Here is a 20,782-nt window from a genome sequence, read left to right as displayed (position 1 = left end):
GAGGAAATGCTCAGAGAGGATTGTCTATATTTATTTGTTTGTTTACACTCTTGGTCACATAGATTACATACAGTTGTATTGTACACATTGCATGCCTGTAGAGACTGTGCCATTCTATACAGCTGTCCCACGCATGAACCTCATAGGCATCATGATTGCTCCTTGCCAGGATTTGCTGCAGTCGCATCGACAGCCTTCTTCGGGATGGTCTCCTCGGCTTCCTGTTTTGCGTCCCTCGAATTCTGTACCGGCTGAGCGCCATCTGCTGAATCTTGAGTTGGCGGTGTGGATTCCTCAGCCTTTGGCGATGTCTCTGCCGGTTGTGGTTTGCTAGGTTCGGGAAGGACGTCGCCAGCCCCAGAAGCCTCAGCTCCAGCAGCTGGTGGTGCTATTTCTTCATCATTGTTGTCCTCGTCGTCGTCTTCCAGTTCGGCGCCGTAGACCTCAGGATATTGCCGGAAGCAATCCCGCATGTGCCTGCCAAATGTTAGCGACCCAGCTTTGTTGGCGAAGGGGGCCAATAGGTATGCAACAGGGTTACGTACTGGAACTTTTCAATGCAGTCCATTCCCTTTGGCTCCTCAGTCGAATGCACAAAGCAACTGAAGGCTGACTTGAACTCCTCCCCACAAGGTCCATGAGCCATGCCACCCAGACAGGGGCAGTCCCAATTAATCTCGCCGGTCTCCGGATTGAATGCGCCCTGCTGGTCAGCCTCCTCCTCCAAAGCTTCGGGTGATTGCTGGCCCGGCTCAGACTCGTCCAAAGGCGAAGCAGCTGTCTGTTGCGTAGACTGCGGCTCGGGAGGTGGGGGTGCGGCTGCTCGGGTTTGTCGACGCTTCTCTTCAATCACGGCATCGACTGTAGGTAGGTCGGAATCCGAGAATTGAGGAGGCGGAGGCCCGGTTCGAGCTGGGGAGGTTGGGACTTGTCAGCGGCGCGAGGTGCGGAAGGGGGGTCCAGGACACTCCTGGTTGGGTAACAAAAGACTTACGGGCCGTCTCATCAGCAAAGATTGGACTTGTGCTGTACCAGTATACGGCCGCAATCGCGGTTCCCCATCGAGCTGCAGCGCCCTTCCATGTCCGCCTCTTGCCTGATGGAGAGGTGGTGAGAAATCGTCGAGGGGCGGCAGAGAGGTTGGACTGCCGGATGTTGCGCAATGCGCGGGGAGACGATCTCAGCGCCGCGCGATACATGGTCCGTCTCCTCAAGGATTGAACTAACAATGAACAAAAAAGAAAGGAACTCGGAGGGAACGTAAACCTCTACACCAGCCAAAGGAAATGTCGTGTCGTGGTTTTTTTAGAAATCGCAGACGAATTTGTAAGCTCCGATCAGCTCCATATTTGATTGGCCAAGCACCACAATCGGGACCCACCCTCAAGCCCACCGAATTGGGAAGAACCGTCTCCGTGCAGTTGTTTTTCGCTCTGCCGATTCCGCTGCGGTTCATGTCAGACCAGCTCGGGTACCTAGGTATCTTGCGTCACTACGCCAGAGCTCCAGCTTGCCTTTACGTTACTCGTTTATTCAAAATGGCTGCTTTAGCTTACCTCGTTTATCTTTGTGTAGGCCCCAGGACCAGATAGCGAAACCTTAGGAACCTTAGTCATCCAAATCCAGCAAATACTTTTCTTTGACTCCAGTCAATCCCATCTCATCCCAGGCGATGGATTGATGTTCTCACTCAGGCTACCCTGCCGTATCCCAGCATCGTTACTCCGGCTGGCAAGTGGCAATGAGCGTCACTGGTGATGAGGGTCCCGTAGTCTGGCATCTCACCCGGCTATTCCGCGAGAAGCCTCTCCAGTCAGCCTCGCAATCAGGTTTAAACAACCGTCTTGGCTTGGTTGTCCTGAACCAGCCGCTGGACCATATCGGCATTCTGCGAAGATTCTGGGATAATAGTCCGTCTACCTCCCGGCCTGGACACGTGGTGTGCGTGAACTAACTAACACATTACTTTGATCAAGCCTTTGTGCATGTTGCCGCCGATGGAGGGGCCAATTGTGTGTATGAGGTGGGCGCTGCGCGAGGAGACGCCTCATTCGTATGTCTCTAGCCTTTGAATATATATATAGATCGCTTGTGAAGTTGTCCTAACCCCTCTTCCAGGACAACCTACACGTCGTGATCGGCGACCTTGACTCGCTGAGGGACGATGTCCGGGAGTACTTCGAGTCGAGGCCGCATCCTACCAAAGTCATTCATGATCCGGACCAATATGCGACCGATTTTGGCAAGGCTGTGAGGTACATCAGAAACTCCCAGTCCACACCTGTGGACATCGTTGCCATTGGCGGCTTGGGAGGCCGGGTTGATCAGGGCTTGAGTCAGCTTCACCATCTCTATCTCTTCCAGACGGCTCCTCGGTACGCCGACGGACGGATATATCTTGTATCCGGCGAAAGCATCACGTTCTTGCTAAAGGCAGGGAAACACCATATTGAGGTCCGAGGCGGTGGTGAAGAGGTATTCGCGAAGCATGTCGGCATATTGCCCATCAAGGAGCCGAGTCGTATATCTACCAAAGGTCTCGAATGGGACGTCAAGGACTGGGAAACGCAGTTTGGGGGCCAGCTGAGCACAAGCAACCATATCCTGCCAGAGACGGAAGTGGTCGAGGTCGAGACCACCAAGGATGTATTGTTCACCGTCGCTTTGAAGCGGCTTGAACATTGCCCAATTAAGCCAATCTAGGCGGCACTGAGCCTCAGTCCCCAATAAAGCTATACAATATGAGATGCCCGAGACAAAGCCGAACCGAAACGCCCCGCTAATAAAGGTCCATCAATCGCCCGTGACCGTAGAGATACAGGTCCTTCCCACTCCCGTCCATCCTTCATCGAAGGTAGTGTAATACCAGCCAGCAAAACCCGAAAAAGGCGACGACACCTATCCCGAATATCAACTTGTCTTGCCGCGCCCTCCTCTCAACCATGCGTATGGTTTGCCCCGACAGGCCTAGGGTGTTCGCTACCGAATAGAGCCGCTTCTGGCTGTTCTTCAGGGTCTCCCGCTGACTTCCCAGGTCGCCCAAGACCTCCCTCCCCCTCGAAATGTATTCATCAAGCGCAGAATGTGTCTCCCGCAACCTGTACGCCTCCTGACTGACGGCCTCCACGCCGCCCGAGCTCACGCCGTATCCCCCACCCCCGCCACCACCACCACCACCCGGCTGGCCCGACGCGCCGGGGATTCCGTAGCCGGGCGATCCCGCGCCACCCGCCGCGGCGGCGTTGGCGTACGGGTTCTCAGGCGTGCTGCTCACAAACGGCCTGCGGCCCAGGAGCTCGGCGCGGCTCTGGGTCTGGACGGCGTCGTCGCGCGCCGCCTTCAGCCCGGCGACCTGCGTCCGGTATTCCTGCAGCTCCGTGCGGAACCCGGCGATGCGCTCGTGGGCCTTCTCCTGCTTTGCCGGGTTGAGCTCCTGCTTGGCGAGCTGGTTGTACTCGTCGAGCGTCCGGGCGAAGGACGTCAGGCTGGCCGAGAGGGAGCCGAGGGCCGCGGGGGTGAGGGCCGGGGGCGGTGTTGAGGAGGCATCGGAATAGGAGGGGTTGGCGAGGGCGGAGAGCTCTTTGCGGATAGTCGAGCTCTGCTTGAGAGCGGAGTTGAACGTCGTGTTCTGAGACGAGTTAGTTAGTCTTGAGGTTCACATGTCGGGGTTCCTTCCTTGAAGGGCAGCGGGAATCTTACCATGATCCAGGACAGGCCGTCATATATATGCTATAGAGTATGCTTGGGGGGAAGAGAACAGACTATTCTGATCCAGTCGGACAACGACTTGATTTCAAGTTGCCAGTTTGATAGAGTTGGCCCTTGGCAGAGCGCTTGAAAGGTGGCTTCTACAGATTGCACAGCAGGCAGATTAAATGGGTCATGGAGATTTCGTCACCGCCTACCCGAAAGGGATAATGATCGGAAATTTATGGACCCACATACCCCGTCTATATTCAATTATGCATCAATGGTACTGTACCAAATTTATTGATAACGGGACGAACCCACCTCATGCATGCTAAGCCGCACTTCAAGTCGAAGTCTCTGCTCATGCTGAGGTGGCTGGCTTCTGTGGAGCATCTGGGTATGAACGAGCTCTGGCTACCATCACTTTCCCCTGTCTCCCTGAGGAGACCAAGGACGGAATGCCCTCGAGGAAGGAAGGTTACTTTGCTCTGACATTTCCCGCCCCGTTTGTTGGTGCTTCCCAGTGATGACCTCGCTCAGAATCTCAAAACTCACCCTCAATGTCTCCGAACATGGGTTAGGGAAAACGCTGTAACTGATGATAGTAAACCAATTTTATACCGCCTCTGCGCCAAGCCTGGCAAACGGCCTTTCCGCCATGAGAGGCTGGACAACCTCCGTATCTATTATGCCCTGTTTGCACCGAAAAGATCCGTCAGGCAGTGCTCAATGTCCATAGGGGAGATACATCGCAATCTCAAGTTCCGCCAGAAATGGCTAGGCGACGGAATGCTTGCTGGGTATCGTGCATGTCTAGATGCTAGACTCCGGTAACCAATAATTACAGGAGATCGGGTGATTCTTTCCGGTTTCGGTCCCCTCGGGCAGTGTTTAGACACTTTCCTTGGTGTTCGGTTGAAGTATTTCTATATTGCTTTCTTGAAACTAACCCACGTTATCCAAAACTCGAAATACTTGATTACTCCGGCTTCTCCGCTACCTTGACAGACTCCAGGCTTCGAGTCCGTTCACACACTTCTTTCAGTTTCTCCCCCGCCCATTCAAAGTCCTCCATGGACAGATAAACTTGGGCACTGAGTCTAGCCCACCAGCGGTTCTGGTGCACAACCAGTGCGATGAAGGTATTGTACTCGTCCTTCAAGGTCTGTATCAGCCACTGCGTAACCATAAACACGTCCTTAGCGGGGACTGTCGGCTGGCTAGATTTCTTCCCTTCGGTCTCGCCATTTGTTGCCTCATCATTCCCCTGGATGGTTAACGGTAGCGCAATGTTCACCATGGCGCAGTTAGTCAAGGTGCCCTCGCTGTTGTCCATCACTTCGGTCCCCAATATCTCAGCGACCCTCTTCCCCCCCTCCTTCGCCAGGTTCTGTTGGTACTCGAGGATCTTTGCTTCCCCGCCGAGGACCTCTTCCCTCCACCTGATGCTGTCCTTGACAGACAAGTAAGGCGCATTGTCCAGGGTTCCGACGAACTCAAAGGCGTTGACGAATCTGGACTTGGCGCTGGGTGGCAACGGGTTGTACCGCTTCTCCAACTTGGACTCATAACCGTGGGAGGTGGGCAAGGTTGACTGGATGAGATCCTGGTTCCGGAGGGGGACGTAAAAGACGGCACATCCGCGCGGGACATGCAGCCACTTGTGGCAGTTGCTGACGAAGAAGTCCGGATCCAGCTTCGCAAGGTCGAGATCCACCATCCCGATGCCCTGTGCGCCGTCAACGAGCGACAGCACCCCGAGTTCCCTGCACGCCGCCGCCACGGCCTCGAAGGGGAACCGCACGCCGGGCATCGAGGTGACGACGTCGAAGACGCACATCTTCGGCCGCCTCCCCTCGGCCCTGGAAGCCGCCACGCCGGCGCGGAAGCGGGCCACGACCTCGCGGTCCTCGATCGGGTACTCGAGCGGGATGCAGCGCGAGCCGACCTTGCCGTAGCGGCTGTCGACGACGTAGTCGACCGACTTGCCGCAGCCGCCGTAGATGGTGCTGAAGTACAGGATCTCGTCCTTCTGGTCGTCGTCCCACATCATGCTGCGGAGGACCACGTTGACGCCGGTGGTGGCGTTACTCACAAAGACGACGGTGTCGACGGGGGCTCGCAGGAGCCGAGCTACCGCCTCGCGGGACTCGTCCAGGAGCTTGGGGAACTCGTATCGGATGAAGGGATCCGGCCTCGCCTCGGCCATGTCCTGGTATTCTCGCAGCTTTCTCTGGATGACCCTGGGGATTGACCCGAATGATCCTGGTGGGTGCCGTTTCTGAGCCCGCGGTTCATTCTGGGTAGAGGCTGAGTGAGACTGTACGTACCATGGTTGAGGTTGCGGTAGGAAGGGTCAAAGAGGAAATGGCTCAGCAATGATTTCCCATATGTTGCCACAGGTGCATTGGGTGTCGTGTTCGTGACCTCCTCACTGGCGAGGACTTCATCTGGCTTGGAAGAGCCCATCGTGGTGGAAAAGGGGGGGGATATAGAAGTGATTGGCGAGGTCTTTCGGTTACAGTCCAGTCTCCCTCCCGGTAGTAGATTTGACGGTAATTATACAACTAAGGCTTTACCAAGGCGCAACGCTGAACTTTTATCTAGGATATGGGGGGGAGATATCCCGTGAGTCACTTGGAACAATTGTGGAGAGGTACTCAGGCGCTAATTATTTACCTACCTACCTTGTGAAGGTTAGTTCGTCTTACTCTGCAGTCTAGAGTCTGTACGTCTTATGTTTCTCTGCATACAAAGTATGCCATTTGAGGCTCCTATCCTCCGTCCTTTCCAGCAAGTACCATACATGTTTCTGTTTCTGCAATGGGCCCCACGATGTTGTGCTACATCTCTTCCACATGTTCATGCATAGCGACGCCCTTCTTTTGACATCGGCTAATGAGAAGCAAGTAGCCTAAGCACGGCATTGGGGAACCACTGGCAAATTCCCCACCACTGGCATCGCCCTAATTGGTAGTCACTCGGTCAGCAGTTGAGGCAAAGCGCAACCCCACGAGAGGGGAAGACAAATCATACGCAAACTGAGGCTGAACACTTATAATAAAACAGGTCATATGTGGGCAGCGTTTCGCACCTTGGCTCCCTTCTCGCCGCGGGAACGTAGGAACGTAAGAACGGATGAGAACAACGGAAGTCTGCCTGTGTTTAGGGGCGAGAGCTGAAGATAGCAATAGCAATGAGGAGCAGCAGCAGAGAGAGCGTGGGGTTGAGGTTTCAAGCCTACCTTGTCTACGGAGTATGAGGGCATTGTATTAGGACAAGAACCTCACTCGCACTGCACGGGGTGCTATCAACGCCTTCCCATCAATCGCCAACATTGAGATGAGGGACAGTTCTCAGCGGGCAGCTTGACCCAGCTCGAACGTGACACTGCGTGTCAAATGTCTACACTACCCGCTGCATCATAGAGAAAACAATCTTATCTTCATCATCGCCTGAAAAGGGATTCCATCTCTGAGACGATGGTCTTTTCAAACGCAGCCACAAACGACAACCGGTCGTCCTCAACACCGTCTTCGTGCATCGCCTCCTCCCCAAAGTCACTCTCGAGCAGCCGGCGAACAATACGAGCATAGCCCAGGCCCATAGTACCCTGCACCAGAGCCTCGGTAGACTCGGCAACCCCGTCCTGGAACTTCTCCACTGGCTCTTCCTTCTTGCAGATCTTGGCCACAGGACACCACAGCGCAATCTCGAGCAGGATGATTCCCAGCCCGTACGCGTCGTAGCGCATGTGCGACAACGCCGGCGCCGGCGCATCCCCGGTACCCTCGACCATCAACGCGCGGTACCGCTCGGGATGGCAATACAGCCGCCAGCTGCGGGAGTTCTGGACGCCATGCCATCGGGACGGGTTGAGCTCTGTGACAGCAGTGGGGGTCTCCTTTCGCGCGAAGCCAAACCCGCACAGGTATGCTTCCGGCAGGTCCAAGGGCGCCGGATCTGGGGTCAGGAAGAGAACGCTGCTGGAGCGCATGTTCTTGTGGAGCCAGCCGACCTGGAAGAAGCGGAAGACGGCGGTGACGAGCTGGTGCGCGACGCGAAGACGCGTGTCGAGAATGCGAGTGCGGGGCTTGCCTCTGTCGTCAACGAGGATGTCCCAGAGGGTGCGGGGCTTGTGGTCGATGGAGGCTTGGAAGACGAGACCGTAGCGACTGGCGTTGGAGGCGTAGAAGAAGCCGAGGCAGCGCGGGACGCGGAAGCCTGGGACTGAGGAGCTTTGTCGTAGTTGATGGGCTAGGAGATCAATCCGATGGTGTAGCAAATCTCGGTCTGCTGCGGAGAGTTTGCTGGAGAAGTATCTCCACTCAACAATAACGTGTTGGCCGCGGTAGGTTGTCAATTCGCGTTCCGGCGGGGTCTGGTCTTTGCGGAATGGAAGATCGAAGTCCTTGCTCTGGATTTGGAGAGAGTACTCGCTGCCAAGGGGCACACTCGCTGGCTGTACGGATGTACCCTCTTCGGCCGCCGTAAGCTCGCTGACCTCTCTCCCACGCTCCGATATCTGATAGAGCGACACCAAGTCTGGATGAGCCGCATGTCCGTTCTGGCTAGATCCCTCGAGCGAAGCAGTGGCCATGGGAATGGGCGTAGTCGTGACAAGGCTCTCGAGTATCCTCGCCGCTGAGGAGGCTTGCTGAGTACTGAACAATCCCAATAGCTCGTTGAGTATGTCGATACATGACTTCAACTCGCCAAGGAGTCTCTGGCTTTCCTCGTAACCCGCTAAGCCCCATTTAGTAGCATCCCAGACACCGGTTTTCCGTATCTCTTGGCTCGGCTGACGCCGTACTTGATCGGCATAAGCTAGAGCTGAGATATTCTTCCGCTTCCTAAGGACATTCCTTTCCCGAGGGGGACCCCACGCATTGTAACTCTTAAGGAACTCTTGGATGTCGCTCAAGTACTTGTGCATGCCGTTGATGTTCTGCTTGACAATATCGCGTAATCTTTCTTCGAGATCCCCCGGTGGGATCGGATTTTCGAGGTGGAAAGGGCGCACGATACTGTCGGCTCGGGCCTGCGGCTGCGTAGCGAGTTCCCAAAGGCCGGATTTGCCACACCAGAGGATAAACCTCAGCCGTTCCCAGTTGACCTTTCGGATAAAGCTGTCGATGTCGTCGGAAGCCCGGAGCGCATCAGAAATCTTCTCCCCCAGATCAATACACGCAGTGACGGTGCCGACCAGGCCGGCCACGCCAATGACAAGTCCTGCTATCTCCATGACAAAAGTAGAATGCTTTTGGAGAAACAAGGTAAGAAGAGTATCCGAAAGTTGCCGAGATCCTTGGGTCGTGAAGATGCGTCGAGCTTCTGGGCTGGGATGTTTGAGCGGGGGGAAAAGTCGCTCAGCTGAAAGCGCGCTCAAATTTGATAGGGAAAACGCACCCTGCGGTGGCTGTTTGGCCCCCAACTAAAAGGTAATTATGGTCGAATTACAACTCTCTTTTGTTCACGTGCGTGGGAAGTCACCAGAGCCCTGTCCACTGCGGGCCATTTTCATAGTTGCTTTTGAACAAGATGCAGAGATCAGTTGGTCTATGTGCCCATATGAAGTAATTAATTACCGTTAGAGTGTCCTAACCACCTACTGAGTCAGCTGAAGGCATTGCTAGAACCTGCAGTAAATACAGATAGCAACTAATATCTGGACCATTAATTACATATCATCAATGTGGAATATTAATACTCTCATAACGTGCCTGGTCTATCTAGATACGCAGTCTCCCCTGGCGCTGCCTCTCCATCAACCTAGTCTTCCAATCTGAAATTCTATCCGCCACCTCGAACATCGCTCTCAGAGGCCAAACTGCAACAGGAATGACGCGCTTGACCGTGAGACGCCCAATCAATAAGCCTAATTTCCTACCTCTCTCAGCCCACTGCTCTTGACCGTTTCGGGATACCCTCCGGTGCCGACCATCTCTCGCAGACGCCTCGGCATCATCTTCCTCCCCTTCAACCAAGAACTGGTCATGCCAGCTCTCGTTTCCGCCGCCAGAGTGTCTGACATCGGCCGACGACGTAGCTCCCATATCGCTCGGTTCGTTTTCTCCCCAAGCCCCGTGTCCCTCTTCCTGCCTCCCTTCCGCCGACTCAGGCCCTGCAACACGTCGTTCGCGGTCCCTGCCTGCGTCCTCGCTGTTTACCCCATCAAGTAGCGGGGCCCTCTCTTCCAAATCATTCCCAAATTCGGCAGGGTCAGAGGTCTTTCCCAGCCTAGCGGCTAGGAAACGACCAAATATGCCGTTATTGTTCCAGAACAACGCCGCCGCAAGGATCTTTGGATCGCCCCCAAAAGCAAGAAGGACTAAGTCGCTTCTCCTGGCGCCCATGAATATGCGTGGGAGGCACTTCCAGACGACGAACATGGTATACAAGCCCCACAGACAATTCATAATGACGAGAAAGACGAAATCCTCATGTGTACACGAGATGTTATACTCCCCGCACGTCCCAAGCATGGTTGACACGGTAACACCAGGTATGAGGGTTAGAAACCACGTCATGAACCATAACGATCCTTTCATGTCGAGAAAGGACAGGCCGAAGAAATGGTACACGCGGCTATATGCTTGACCATGCCTGCCTCCCCGTTCCAGCAGGAGAGCAGCAATGGCTTGATTGGTACGCTTCAGGGTTAAACCCGTTGGAGAGCAGCGCTTGTCGGGTACGTACGAGGTCCAGCGAACCACATCCAACGGCGTTATGACGGTACCCAGCCAGGAGGGACAAGGCTCTCCGGTTCCGTCTGGATGGAAGCCCATGCCGAGAAGGCAGCGGACGGCGGCCAAGTTCGACTCGAGGGCGGCATGTAGCACAAGGTTATACCGTAGACCCGGCTCGGAACCTTGGATGGGCTGCTTCTGGCACCTGCTTGCCGCCTCGATTTGCCCCCAGAGCTCGGCCGTTGCCGCGACCTCGTGCATGTTGTTCCACTCTAGTAGGAAGTCGGACGCTGGCTCCGACCAGACCCACGCTGTTCTGTCCGCCAGCCGATCTGGCACTGATAGCATCCCAATATCTCTTTCTATCGGGCATCGTACAGCCTGCATTCCCTTGAGGTCTGGCGAGCAGCAGTCGGCCAGGAGAATGGTGGCAAGATCCTCTATTCTGATGATACACTCCGACCTGGAATCGACGGCGATCTGCAGGAGCGCGGCTATTCGTTGCGGCTTGGTCGGCGATAATCTGAGGATGGTTCCAAGGGTGGTGATGCCATTGGTGGTCCTGTCTTGCAAGCTGGCCCCAAATTCGAAAAGGATGCTCATGATATCCGGTCGTTTGCGCCTGTAGGCCGAGTACAGCGGGTGGAACTGCATGGACGTTGTGGAGCCAGCACACCTTTGCAGCTGTGCTTCTTCGGTTGGGTTCTGCGGAACCCAGTGGGTGCTTCTGGAATTGCACGTCTGTCTCAGCCATTTCGTAAAGATTTGTCTGGAATAATAGGTTTAAGGTAACCACGGATTAGTTATCGGAGAGCTCCTTCAGCGTGACGTAGAAATCAAGCAATCAATCCGTGATTAGGAACTTACAGCAGTGCCGGATCTATACCACCCGCTAGGATCTGACTCAGATATAGTAATGGGAACCTGACTCCAGCGGCCCAAGACGGTGCGCCCTGGGCAGCACGAGAGTGCATGCTGAGCAGGTCATGGAAGATAGCATGCCTCGGCGGGTCAATGGCCAGCCTTGCCCAAGACAGGCGACTATTAGAATAGATGGCTAATGTTAGTTCCGAGATGGCATCCCTCCTGCGATTTTCGATGGCAAACCGATGTATCCCCTTGACCGCCGCGCCATGGCGGACGAGAAAATGCAGACAGGAGGCAAGAGCCGGGCGATAATGGACGCCAAACCGCAGAATCCTCGTGAATCGTTCGGGATAATCGAAGCCAAACGCTTCGTTTGATGAGACGGGTCCAAAAACACAAGCCTCCAGTAGCGTGGTAAGATTGTTATCGAACCAGAACTTGCGGCTGTTGATAACACTGCCCATGTTAGATTCGAGTCGTTCTGCGAGGACGTCCAGGACTCTTGTTTGGTGGAATCTCAAGGCAAAGGCCAGCAAACGCCAGACCGTGGCCTTCGCTGTGGGCCCGAATTGACCCGTGCTCGGAGAGGAATCTTCCATGTGGAATAAGGCGCGGAGGGCGGCGGCGTTATCCTTGGATACGGCACGGAGAGCTGCAGAGTTCGAATCCATAATATCGAAGCCATCAAAGCCGCCAGAGCTTGAACCATCCGCAATCTTTTGCAACAGGGGACGGGCGCCCGCCTTGGCAAGCTTGTCGGCAATGTCCTCGATGTCTTTGTCGTCGAGGTTGACAAGGAAATGCAGAACGGTTTCGTTGAGATTATTTGCAATGCCTGCTTGAGCACCCAATAAAAGTAGGGCCCTGGCCATATCAGCGTGGCCTGCTCTCACGGCCTGAAGAAGAGGAGTATCCCCATCACGGTTCGTCTTGTTGAGCAACTCCGAGTCGATGACTCCCCTGTCTTTCAGCCCGTCTAGAAGGTCGAGACTTCCCTTCGATGCAACGTAGTGCAGAACCGTATCGTGGTTGTCGTTCAACCACCCTCTCAGCCGCTCTGGAGCATCTCCTGTCACGTCCACGGTGAAATCCTCGCTGAGCACCAGATGTCTGCGTCCGCAGTATGTCTGCCGGTGATATCGGAGGATTTGCTCATGTGACGACGGGCTGAGTCGTCGCAACGGATCAAGAGCCAAGGTACAGCCCTCCTTGACGAGGTCTTCGAGCCACGCATGTATTGGCACCTCCGGAGGAAGCTGGCCACCAAATGCCTCGTAAACCGGCACCAAGGAGAGACGCGCCCTCTGGTCGCTAGCTTGCGCCGCTCGCAAGAGCCAGGCCATTGCGTTGGCTTCGGCCTCTTTATCATTGATTTCAACTTCAGGCGGGATGCCAAACCCGGAGCTATAGCAAACAGCCAACTCAAACGCCGCCGCTGCTGCCCGATAATCGCCGTCCTCTTTGTTGGCCACATGAGTGAGAACTCTGACGACGTGGCCGTGTAGCGATCCGGGCATCTCTGCCAGCGCTTGGTATGGAATAGATAGGCTCTAATTAGACATCTATTTAGCCAAGCTGGTTCCCAGGTAATTTTGTTAGACGCGCATAGCATACATACCTCTCGCGACTTCATTCTGTCCATCACAGTTTCCGCATCAACCTCAATGTCTCCCAACAGAGAACTGCAAGCAGTTTCAAGTCAAGTTAGTTCATCCTGCAAAGTACCGCCAGTGATGTTGCGAGGTCGAATGCATTTACCCTTTGGACAGCAGTATAGACTTCACCTGCTTTAGGTCCCTTTTCCCCGGGTCCTGTTGAAGCGTGAGAGACAAGATCTGCCATAGTTTGTCATGGTCGTCCATATTTGGGTCATCGAGTGAGGCCATTTCCTGGTGCAAATAGCTAATCATGCTATCTTGATACTTGTGACGCCTCAGTTCTGCCTCCCGGCCATCATGGCGGGCTTTGGCGAAGGGGTCTGTCCCCATCATTAAGCAGGCAAAGGTCAAGCCGTATGAATAGACATCGGTCAACTTCAGCTGGTCGGTCATTCGGGCTTCCTTCCATTCTGGCGCTGCGTAGGCTTCAGTTCCGCCAATGAGACTTCGAAAGGCCTTGTTGTCGAGGAGCGAGTGGCTGAAATCGGCGAGCTTCGCTTTGTAGTTCCTGCCCATTTTGAATATCAGAACATTGTCGGGTTTGACGTCCCCGTGGATAACGCCACAGTTGTGTAGAGTATCAAGCCCAGAAGCAATGTCCTGTGCTAGCTGCCATTTCGTCCGGCTGGGGAGTGATTGGAATCTAGTTTGTGCACAACATGAGCCTCGAGGTCGTCTCTGGAGGGGATGCGAGGGGATGCGAGGGGCGGCTCACTCCTTAAGAAACTCAGACAAATTCCAGCTAGCGCCTTCCAAAATGATTATGGGCTTTGGGATCGTCTGGACTTCCATGTTAGCGACCGACGACTGCGAGAAGGGAAATAGACCATTGGAATAGTGGGTTTTATTACCTCGCAACCGTCCCACTCGAGTCCCTGGATCTTGACGATATTCTCACTGTTCCGGATACTAGGGTGGCTCAGGACTCTTAATTCCATGACGAAACTCCGTGCCTCTACCGAGTTTCTAGCGTTGCCATGCTCATCCCAGAGGCTGGTCGATCGACTCCCACCAATCAGGCTGCCGACGCAGCCTTCCCGCTGGTGGCCGCGGTATCGTTTTGCGGCGCACTTGATCAACATCGTCTCGACCTCGTCCGCCCGCTGGTTGCTGGGCTGAGCAAAATCCGCGTCCACTCGCGTCACCTGGCCAAGGGCGCCTTGGCCGTAGACGGCTTGGGCACCGCCAGCGACCGAGTTTGCTGCCCGCATCTTGAGTACGCCGCCTTGGGAGTAGAGAAGCGTTGCGCACGTGAGCACAGCGAGGAAGTCATTGTTATCGTCGGGCTCTTGGCCCGTAGATCCACCGTTGGTTTCTGGGTTGTGTTTGGGCAAGGCCGTTGACCTCAGTTGCGGACAGTAGTGGAAGTTCTGGACATCCACTGACGATAGCTGGTCCAGCCTTGGGTCGTCATCCTCCATCTTTCCACGACTTTAGACCTTCTTGGCACTTTGACTGGTTATTTTTTTTTTTTTTCGGCAGCTTTTTGATTGTGTCGACCAGGTTCGGGAATCGCCTTTGTGCCTCTCTAGTTGCATGATTGTATGCGAAGACCAATCTAGTCGGGATTGAGCTTGAGGAAACTGAATGCGGCGTCGAGAGCTGCAAGCGCCCAGAGATCATGCAGGGGGCTGTGTCTTGATCCATGCCGGGACTAGTTTTCAGCCCGGAGCCTTGGCCAGTCACAAACGTGTAATATCAACTAATTATGCGCCCGCCGCCTGAGGTTTCTGGGTTATTTCGTTCGGGCTGGAGCTAGCCCTTACCCGATTGGCGTGTGATTTCATCGGTGAGTTCCATCCAATGTGCTGTCGGCCATGACTCAACCGTGCAGTAAATGAGCACGCCGTCAAGCTTTCCTGCTTTGCCGCAGACTTGGATAGGTTTGGACACGTCCGCAGAGACTTACCAGCCTTGCGTTTCTGCCCTCTTCCTTTTTTCTTTCGTTTCCGCTCATGGTCTCATTGTTTGCCACTTGAATCTTCGAGAAGATTTCCACTGCAGGGGACGGGTAAGACGTGGACGTGAACAGCGAGATGCTTCGCGCGGCAGGCTTTGTGCTGGCCTGTATCCCAGCTTACCCCAGCCGGTGGGAGATATCTTGTGGTCGCAGATCTACTACATACGCCGTCCTTGGCTTAGTCGATTCTGCTCAAATACCTCTCGTCCACGTGCATGGTCCGGATCATGCCCTCCATAGCACCTGTACAAAGTTGGAGCTAGGACATGCACCAGCAGCGCGACAGCGCCCCCCCCCCCCCCCCCTTCTCTCTGCATCACCTTTGGTCGACTTCGGCGCGATGAAAGACAACGTCCTCTCTGCACTCTAGGTCGCTCAGTGGTATCTCCTCCGTCTCTACCCTCTTGTACCCCTTCAGCCTATACCGCCTCACGCCGAACCTGATCCCGAGCACTATCAATGCCCCCAACCCTATGACCACCGTCCCAGAAACCCAGGCTCTCCATCCGCGCAGACAGCACGGGTACAATGACATAAAGATCCCAACAGCCCACTGTATCCACGACTTGCTCTCACGATGGTCGGGAAAGAGCCCCTTCCGCACGAGCTGCTTCTCAGCAGGGCCTGCCGGACCCGAGACATAGCGCTGCAGGCCGAAGTACGGGACTGTCTTTTGGCGAGGATCGTCGTCCGGATACTGGGCATCGCCCCACATGCCAGTAAAGTAGAAGAAGGAGGTGAGATTAGGCGCGGCGGCGAAGGGTGACCCGGAAGTGGACAGGCGCGTCAGTGTGAAGCTGGCGGGGTCGAGGTGATAGAAGTACGCCGAGAGGACGGGGTCCCAGACCTGGCCGGCATCGCAGTAGTCCACCAATACTTCGTCATGGACGTGGTCGCTGGATGGGCGGGGTGGGTGGTTAGTACCTGAGGTTGACGGGCGATCGGGGGTCGCTGGAGGGAGAGGGAGAACTGAGAGAAACTGACCCCGGAGATGGGTAATTCGCGTGCGAGCCATAGGCGCTGAAGACGACGGGCTAGACTTGTATTAGATGACAGAGTTCACAGTCGCAGGCTTATTACGATCGACACACCCGCTCATTCTTCATCGAAAGGGTCACGTCGTTCCAGTCGTAGGCAGCGCCGTCTGCATGCTGACTGTAGTAGATGCCAATGGGCTTTCCATCGCGAAACCGGATCATGTTGTGTTCCCTTGGCAACGGCGGGTCAATCTAAGCCGTTGAAGAGATGGACCGAAGGCAAGCTCACCAGTCGCCAACGTGATTCCCAAAATGCATCCCGTTCTCAGTGTCCTCTATCAAGTGATTCAGGGGCTCCAAGACCTGGGTGAGATTTGCGCCTCGGTCGTACGAATAGAAATAGAAAAAAAAGGCGTCAATATCACGGGAACTGTGCTCGACGAGAATCACAACACACGGGGTAGCGTTGTAGACCCTGCCCATTGCGTCCGGGGTCTCTCCGAAGATCCATGCGGGCAGATCTCTGATATCGTCATTAGAGGTCAGCGCGACTTGGTCGCCGCCAATGTTGTTGAGCATCGCTAAGTTATCCAGGTCGAGCTCCGGCAGATCCGAGACGGGCTTTTGGTTGACCATGGGCGTCGTGTGGCGGACATGCTCGAGTAAGTCTGCCGGCCGGAACGGGTCTTCCGAGTGTAGCCAGACGAGCGGCGCTGTTTTATAGGTAGTAGGCATTAGCTTCCTGTCTGAACGCAGCTCAAACCACTCCACAGGCATGACTTTGATGCACATGATGGATGAGGCTGATGAGGCTGGTGAGGCTGGCGAGGCTGGCGAGGCTGCTCTATACCATATCGTGTCACATAATCCGGCACGGTGCGATTTGCCTCGGCCAACATAGACGAGACCGCATTCTGGACCGTAGATTCGGAAATCACAAAGAGTAATTGCGCGGCCAACAGCGGAATGACCAGACCACGGAATGACCCAGTGACAAGGCGTCGACGGGCCATGTCTGCGGCGGACATCGCAAGCTGGGCTGGGGCACTGTGGGCTTCCAAGTAAGCGATGGGTGGTGCCGGAAGCACCGGAGGCACCTTTAATCGAAAACGGGGGGAGGTGGGAGGGGAGGGGAGAACAATCGTAAATTTGTCGGATAATTAATCAGTAGTAGTCACAGGTCTATTATCTCCACGCGTGCTGTAGCCGCTCGCTTTTCAGCTCACTCAAGTGTCGATCGCCCTCAGCCACCGCCTCCTGCAAGCCCCTGTGCACCCTCTTTTCGACCTTTCGGCCAATCAGATGCGTAAATTTGGGCAGAGCCTCGATGTGTCACCGCCGTATTCAACGGCTACATGCCTGAAGAAACGCATGCTGTGAAGCTGACTTACCGAGTGTGACAGTAAGCGCGCCTCCATCTATCGTCCCTGGTGAGTGAATGAGGGTCGGGAAAGGCTTGGCGGCTTCACAGGAACGGAAGAGACGGCTTGCAGCACATGGGCGCTTAACACGCTGCTCTTGCAGCACATGGCGCTGAACCTGAGATTCCTTTGGGGGCCAATAGCTTGGCGGGTGCCTGTTGGGATTCAGCGCTTTCGGGATCCTGGTAACCAACAGAAGGGGTACCCGGGTGCCAAAAACACGGCTGCGGCTCCCCGAGTGTTCAAAGTGTTGCCACGTAGAATAGGGGGGATGGCTAATGAATAACACCTCCCTCGAGTAACTCCTCCTGCTCAATTGTTTCTGCGAACCATACATTCGAGCCCCATTATCACTCGCCCCGTTATCGTTTTGTTGTGCACCTGCTCGGTGTTCAAAATCACAGCTTTACTTTGCAAGCAACTCAAATCTACGACAAGACAACCAAAATGGAATACTTCACTCTATCAGGCTTGCTGTTCCTCATATTTTGGGCGCAACCAAGCTACGCGATGACTTTCACGATACAGTTTCAGCACTGGTATCCACAATATGCCCCCATCTGGAAAGATATCTTGCAGACCAATTGCACCGACCAATACGCACTATATCTCACTGGTTTCAAGAACCACTCGAACATCGACTGGCGTGGCGGCGGCGGCACCCTCTCAGCCCTCACGCAGCCTGTCATTCTGTGTATCCTCAACAACTCGTCCGACTATCTCCAGTCCGTCCTTACCAGCGCCCAGGTGCTGCTAGGCATTACACCGACCGTCCTCGCACTTCTAAGTGCCAGCAACGAGGAGCTCGCCATGCTGACCGTTGTGGCACGTCGTCCCATGCTTGCCTCGCTTCTCGCCCTCGGCAGCCCAAGCGTGTACTTGAGTCGGGCTTTCGACTATTGCAATCCAAAGGATATTCTGGAGGGCAAAAACGACAGGCTCACCCAGTGGCGTCCGGCTGGAGCCGCGAAGTCGGCCGTTGCGATGGCGGAATATGTCCTGGCGATCGCCGCCGTTGGCAACGTCGCGCACGTCAGCTACCAGCTTGGCATCCGGAGTGTCAGCTCCATATGGTCCGATACCGTCCTCGGGCCAATGATCTGGGCTCTTCTAGTCATCGTCATTCATGTCGTCGGGACTCTTAGCATGTGTTTCCGTGTCCGCAGGGACATGGGAAACACCAGAGGAATTGGCGGGTCAGTCGACAAAGGACCGATCAAGTGGCTTCGAAATACTTGGTGGTTCATTCGAGAGCTGCCGTCTACCGAGATGACACCTTCAGTTGCTCAGTCGGATATGGAGGTCACCTTCATTAAAGAATCTCCGAAATATATCATCGTCTCGTGGTTCCTGTCCCCCTTTATCATCTGCCATATCATCTTCGGCACGTTCCTTATGTCAAGTCTATTGTTTTTGGGGCCGAAGGATGCGCTGGGAGTTGCGGGCAGATACATGGGTTCTGTTCTTGTGTGCCGCACTATCCTTCTGTATGAAATTGCTGGTATGCGAGAAATGTATCTCCGGTCCAAAGAAAGCAAGGAGTCTGCCAAGTCCGGTGTAACGGAGGGTCTTGGTGGTGCGCAAGCTTAGCAATTTAACACTCAAGCCTAAGGTCTGTACGGCACAGCTAGTGACAGGAGCCAATCCATACCAATGGCTAGATCTATGTACTCGGCTGCGATTGCTCTATAGACCTGCTGCCAAATATGATAGAATGGAGAATACCAGACCTAGAGTTATTTTCGATCGTCGCCACTGCTCGTAACAGTATGCTCGCCAGGGATGCTTTCGTCTCCTGTTCTCCAACTTCTTCTCGGTTCCTCAGTGGAGGCCCTGTCAACATAACTAAGACGTGCTTCATAACAATATTGCATATTAACAGTTAGCTCACTCTGAGAGGGGATCAGGAGAACTTGTAAATCTTGGTTAGGACAATGAAGCTCTAGGGGTCCCTAATCTAACTAACTGCCTTGAGGAAACGAACAATAACCCCACATAAGTTAGTAGTCCCTCTTAACCGTAGGTGCGAGGTGGTAGATTACCCATCGCAGATAGAGCTATGAGTGAGAGAGGAAGATCCCTACGCTGCTAAAGAACAACCCCTTTATGTGGACTGTGTCCTTCGTTGGACTATTAATTAATAGTATTCAGACAAATGATTGCAATTCGCAAAGCCTAGACTATGCCTAGTTAAATAGAACCCCAAGAAAAAAAACAAATGCGTCGTGTATATCTCCATTCTTACACTAAGCAGAAAGTCAAGGGTAAAGGAGACTCGAATCCGCAAAGTGGTACACATGCATCGCAGGCTGAGTTTGACTTCAGGGTCAAACAGAAGCATAGAAGGGGCTCCTTAAAAATTTAAATAATAAAAATAATAATTAAAAATTAAAAATTAAAATTAAAATTAAAATTAAATAATAAAATATATATAAAAAATGGATTGTGGTACCCTTGAGAAGGAAGAGATCGTGACAGGAGCTTAGAGGCATGCAAGATCGGTCTTTAGCCAAGATGGACAAGCCAAGATCTGTTGCGAATAATTACTGGAATTGACGCGATAACCCGCCCGACAAGGTATTCGAATTCTAGAAGGCTCATATTGAAGTGGAGTCCGAATAGAGATCTCGAAACCTGCGCATATTTAGCTGCCCCTGAATCCGCTTCCTTGTCCTCCTCGACAAGCGAACTGGAAGACGGCGAAATGGTCAGTCAGTAAGGCCAGGAGCAATATGGGGGACGCAGGCCAAGACATCGATGGCAGTTCCTTGCATCATTAAGCGGCTAAGCCCATTGAGTTGAAGATTAGCCCTTCCCCCAGCACAGGCGGGATGCCTGCTTCCAGTGTACCAATTTGGGGGGTTATGGCCGCCCTGGAACCCCCCGTATTGCGGGGTCACGCCACTCCCGCGCGTATCACTACCGGGGGATATATTGCACTAATTAATTAATGGCAATCCGGGCCGACCATTCTCGGCCATCCGAAGAAAGCCACACTCAGCCAAGCCCATCGGATTGTTCCCATTGTTGCTCCATCGTGGGGGAAAGGACGTGTCGCGTCTGGGTCTTCCTCTGGGTTCCCTCGCGTTCAAGGTTCGACCCTGTTTGTCGATCTTGACTTGCCGAGGACTAGAGACGGTGGGACAGATGTTGGAGATTGGCCAAGGCCCCCGGTACCTTGGACGTCATATATCCCATACAGGCCTGTCGGGGGAAAATCCCTCTCACTTGTGACCCTACGGGGGAATAATGCCGTGCTTGGTGCTGCTCCGGGCTCTGCTCGGCCATAATAACGGCGTGGCACTTGTTTGGCTGCTGATCAAAATTCCAAAAAAATGCTCGGCATTCCGGCTGGGCATCTTCCATGGGCTCCTTCATGGTGACCTATAAAGGTGGAGCAGGGGCGCCGATGTAGAAGGGTGGTCTTAGGGGAGAGACGCTCGAAAGTCGAAACTCAGGCGGACCCGACCATCAACCATCACTGACACCGGGGAGAAAGCACCCGCACCAAGCCCGAACC

General features: G+C 54.3%; 8 protein-coding genes across 8 annotated transcripts; 2 read left to right on the top strand and 6 right to left on the bottom strand.

Moving 5' to 3' along the window:
- Nucleotides 1-9: 9 nt before the first annotated feature.
- On the bottom strand, nucleotides 10-1,295 carry QBC33DRAFT_542636 (uncharacterized protein). Its single transcript, XM_060428295.1, has 3 exons — nucleotides 995-1,295; nucleotides 546-912; nucleotides 10-477 (listed from the first exon to the last, which is right to left on the bottom strand). The coding sequence occupies exons 1-3, from the start codon at nucleotides 1,197-1,199 to the stop codon at nucleotides 150-152; spliced, it is 900 nt and encodes a 299-aa protein (XP_060282050.1). The 5' UTR covers nucleotides 1,200-1,295; the 3' UTR covers nucleotides 10-149.
- On the top strand, nucleotides 1,245-3,081 carry QBC33DRAFT_542633 (thiamine pyrophosphokinase). The gene is made up of 3 exons (XM_060428294.1): nucleotides 1,245-1,910; nucleotides 1,977-2,053; nucleotides 2,119-3,081. The coding sequence occupies exons 1-3, from the start codon at nucleotides 1,742-1,744 to the stop codon at nucleotides 2,701-2,703; spliced, it is 831 nt and encodes a 276-aa protein (XP_060282049.1). The 5' UTR covers nucleotides 1,245-1,741; the 3' UTR covers nucleotides 2,704-3,081.
- On the bottom strand, nucleotides 2,846-3,861 carry QBC33DRAFT_494303 (V-snare-domain-containing protein; the record flags this gene model as incomplete). The annotated part of the gene is made up of 2 exons (XM_060425521.1): nucleotides 3,700-3,861; nucleotides 2,846-3,628 (listed from the first exon to the last, which is right to left on the bottom strand). The coding sequence occupies exons 1-2, from the start codon at nucleotides 3,700-3,702 to the stop codon at nucleotides 2,846-2,848; spliced, it is 786 nt and encodes a 261-aa protein (XP_060282048.1). The 5' UTR covers nucleotides 3,703-3,861.
- Nucleotides 3,862-4,503: 642 nt separating this feature from the next.
- Nucleotides 4,504-6,311, bottom strand: QBC33DRAFT_542629 (putative L-cysteine desulfhydrase). The gene is made up of 2 exons (XM_060428293.1): nucleotides 6,021-6,311; nucleotides 4,504-5,955 (listed from the first exon to the last, which is right to left on the bottom strand). Exons 1-2 carry the CDS (start codon nucleotides 6,157-6,159, stop codon nucleotides 4,670-4,672), a joined length of 1,425 nt encoding a protein of 474 aa, XP_060282047.1. The 5' UTR covers nucleotides 6,160-6,311; the 3' UTR covers nucleotides 4,504-4,669.
- A 678-nt stretch (nucleotides 6,312-6,989) lies between these two features.
- Nucleotides 6,990-9,055, bottom strand: QBC33DRAFT_117786 (uncharacterized protein). The gene has a single exon (XM_060421955.1). It carries the CDS (start codon nucleotides 8,933-8,935, stop codon nucleotides 7,139-7,141), a length of 1,797 nt encoding a protein of 598 aa, XP_060282046.1. The 5' UTR covers nucleotides 8,936-9,055; the 3' UTR covers nucleotides 6,990-7,138.
- A 325-nt stretch (nucleotides 9,056-9,380) lies between these two features.
- On the bottom strand, nucleotides 9,381-14,583 carry QBC33DRAFT_542624 (uncharacterized protein). Its single transcript, XM_060428292.1, has 6 exons — nucleotides 13,756-14,583; nucleotides 13,620-13,684; nucleotides 13,005-13,547; nucleotides 12,865-12,928; nucleotides 11,247-12,796; nucleotides 9,381-11,148 (listed from the first exon to the last, which is right to left on the bottom strand). The coding sequence occupies exons 1-6, from the start codon at nucleotides 14,323-14,325 to the stop codon at nucleotides 9,423-9,425; spliced, it is 4,518 nt and encodes a 1,505-aa protein (XP_060282045.1). The 5' UTR covers nucleotides 14,326-14,583; the 3' UTR covers nucleotides 9,381-9,422.
- A 590-nt stretch (nucleotides 14,584-15,173) lies between these two features.
- Nucleotides 15,174-16,982, bottom strand: QBC33DRAFT_542617 (uncharacterized protein). Its single transcript, XM_060428291.1, has 5 exons — nucleotides 16,692-16,982; nucleotides 16,131-16,554; nucleotides 15,956-16,073; nucleotides 15,849-15,898; nucleotides 15,174-15,760 (listed from the first exon to the last, which is right to left on the bottom strand). Exons 1-5 carry the CDS (start codon nucleotides 16,867-16,869, stop codon nucleotides 15,181-15,183), a joined length of 1,350 nt encoding a protein of 449 aa, XP_060282044.1. The 5' UTR covers nucleotides 16,870-16,982; the 3' UTR covers nucleotides 15,174-15,180.
- A 547-nt stretch (nucleotides 16,983-17,529) lies between these two features.
- Nucleotides 17,530-18,992, top strand: QBC33DRAFT_542615 (uncharacterized protein). The gene has a single exon (XM_060428290.1). It carries the CDS (start codon nucleotides 17,710-17,712, stop codon nucleotides 18,850-18,852), a length of 1,143 nt encoding a protein of 380 aa, XP_060282043.1. The 5' UTR covers nucleotides 17,530-17,709; the 3' UTR covers nucleotides 18,853-18,992.
- The last annotated feature ends 1,790 nt before the right edge of the window (nucleotides 18,993-20,782 follow it).

This window comes from Phialemonium atrogriseum (assembly GCF_030411735.1).
Source record: "Phialemonium atrogriseum strain 8032-3 unplaced genomic scaffold QBC33scaffold_17, whole genome shotgun sequence".
In the NCBI taxonomy this organism is placed as follows: Eukaryota; Fungi; Ascomycota; class Sordariomycetes; order Cephalothecales; family Cephalothecaceae; genus Phialemonium; species Phialemonium atrogriseum.
This window is presented reverse-complemented; position numbering and strand designations above follow the sequence as displayed.

Bases quoted from the DNA above. Each gene is read 5' to 3' on its own strand.
- QBC33DRAFT_542636 (XM_060428295.1), bottom strand. From the start codon at position 1,199: ATGTATCGCGCGGCGCTGAGATCGTCTCCCCGCGCATTGCGCAACATC. The intron at 913-994 runs GTAAGTCTTTTG...CAACCTCCCCAG, and splicing joins CTTTGCTGATGAGACGGCCC to CTCGAACCGGGCCTCCGCCT. The intron at 478-545 runs GTACGTAACCCT...AACATTTGGCAG, and splicing joins GACTGCATTGAAAAGTTCCA to GCACATGCGGGATTGCTTCC.
- QBC33DRAFT_542633 (XM_060428294.1), top strand. From the start codon at position 1,742: ATGAGCGTCACTGGTGATGAGGGTCCCGTAGTCTGGCATCTCACCCGG. The intron at 1,911-1,976 runs GTCCGTCTACCT...ACTTTGATCAAG, and splicing joins GCGAAGATTCTGGGATAATA to CCTTTGTGCATGTTGCCGCC. The intron at 2,054-2,118 runs GTATGTCTCTAG...CCCCTCTTCCAG, and splicing joins CGCGAGGAGACGCCTCATTC to GACAACCTACACGTCGTGAT.
- QBC33DRAFT_542629 (XM_060428293.1), bottom strand. From the start codon at position 6,159: ATGGGCTCTTCCAAGCCAGATGAAGTCCTCGCCAGTGAGGAGGTCACG. The intron at 5,956-6,020 runs GTACGTACAGTC...GGCACCCACCAG, and splicing joins CTACCGCAACCTCAACCATG to GATCATTCGGGTCAATCCCC.
- QBC33DRAFT_117786 (XM_060421955.1), bottom strand. From the start codon at position 8,935: ATGGAGATAGCAGGACTTGTCATTGGCGTGGCCGGCCTGGTCGGCACC.
- QBC33DRAFT_542624 (XM_060428292.1), bottom strand. From the start codon at position 14,325: ATGGAGGATGACGACCCAAGGCTGGACCAGCTATCGTCAGTGGATGTC. The intron at 12,929-13,004 runs GTAAATGCATTC...AACTGCTTGCAG, and splicing joins TCTATACTGCTGTCCAAAGG to TTCTCTGTTGGGAGACATTG. The intron at 11,149-11,246 runs GTAAGTTCCTAA...CTATTATTCCAG, and splicing joins GGTATAGATCCGGCACTGCT to ACAAATCTTTACGAAATGGC.
- QBC33DRAFT_542617 (XM_060428291.1), bottom strand. From the start codon at position 16,869: ATGTCCGCCGCAGACATGGCCCGTCGACGCCTTGTCACTGGGTCATTC. The intron at 15,899-15,955 runs GTGTGTCGATCG...ATACAAGTCTAG, and splicing joins TTTCGATGAAGAATGAGCGG to CCCGTCGTCTTCAGCGCCTA. The intron at 15,761-15,848 runs GTCAGTTTCTCT...CCGCCCATCCAG, and splicing joins GCGAATTACCCATCTCCGGG to CGACCACGTCCATGACGAAG.
- QBC33DRAFT_542615 (XM_060428290.1), top strand. From the start codon at position 17,710: ATGGAATACTTCACTCTATCAGGCTTGCTGTTCCTCATATTTTGGGCG.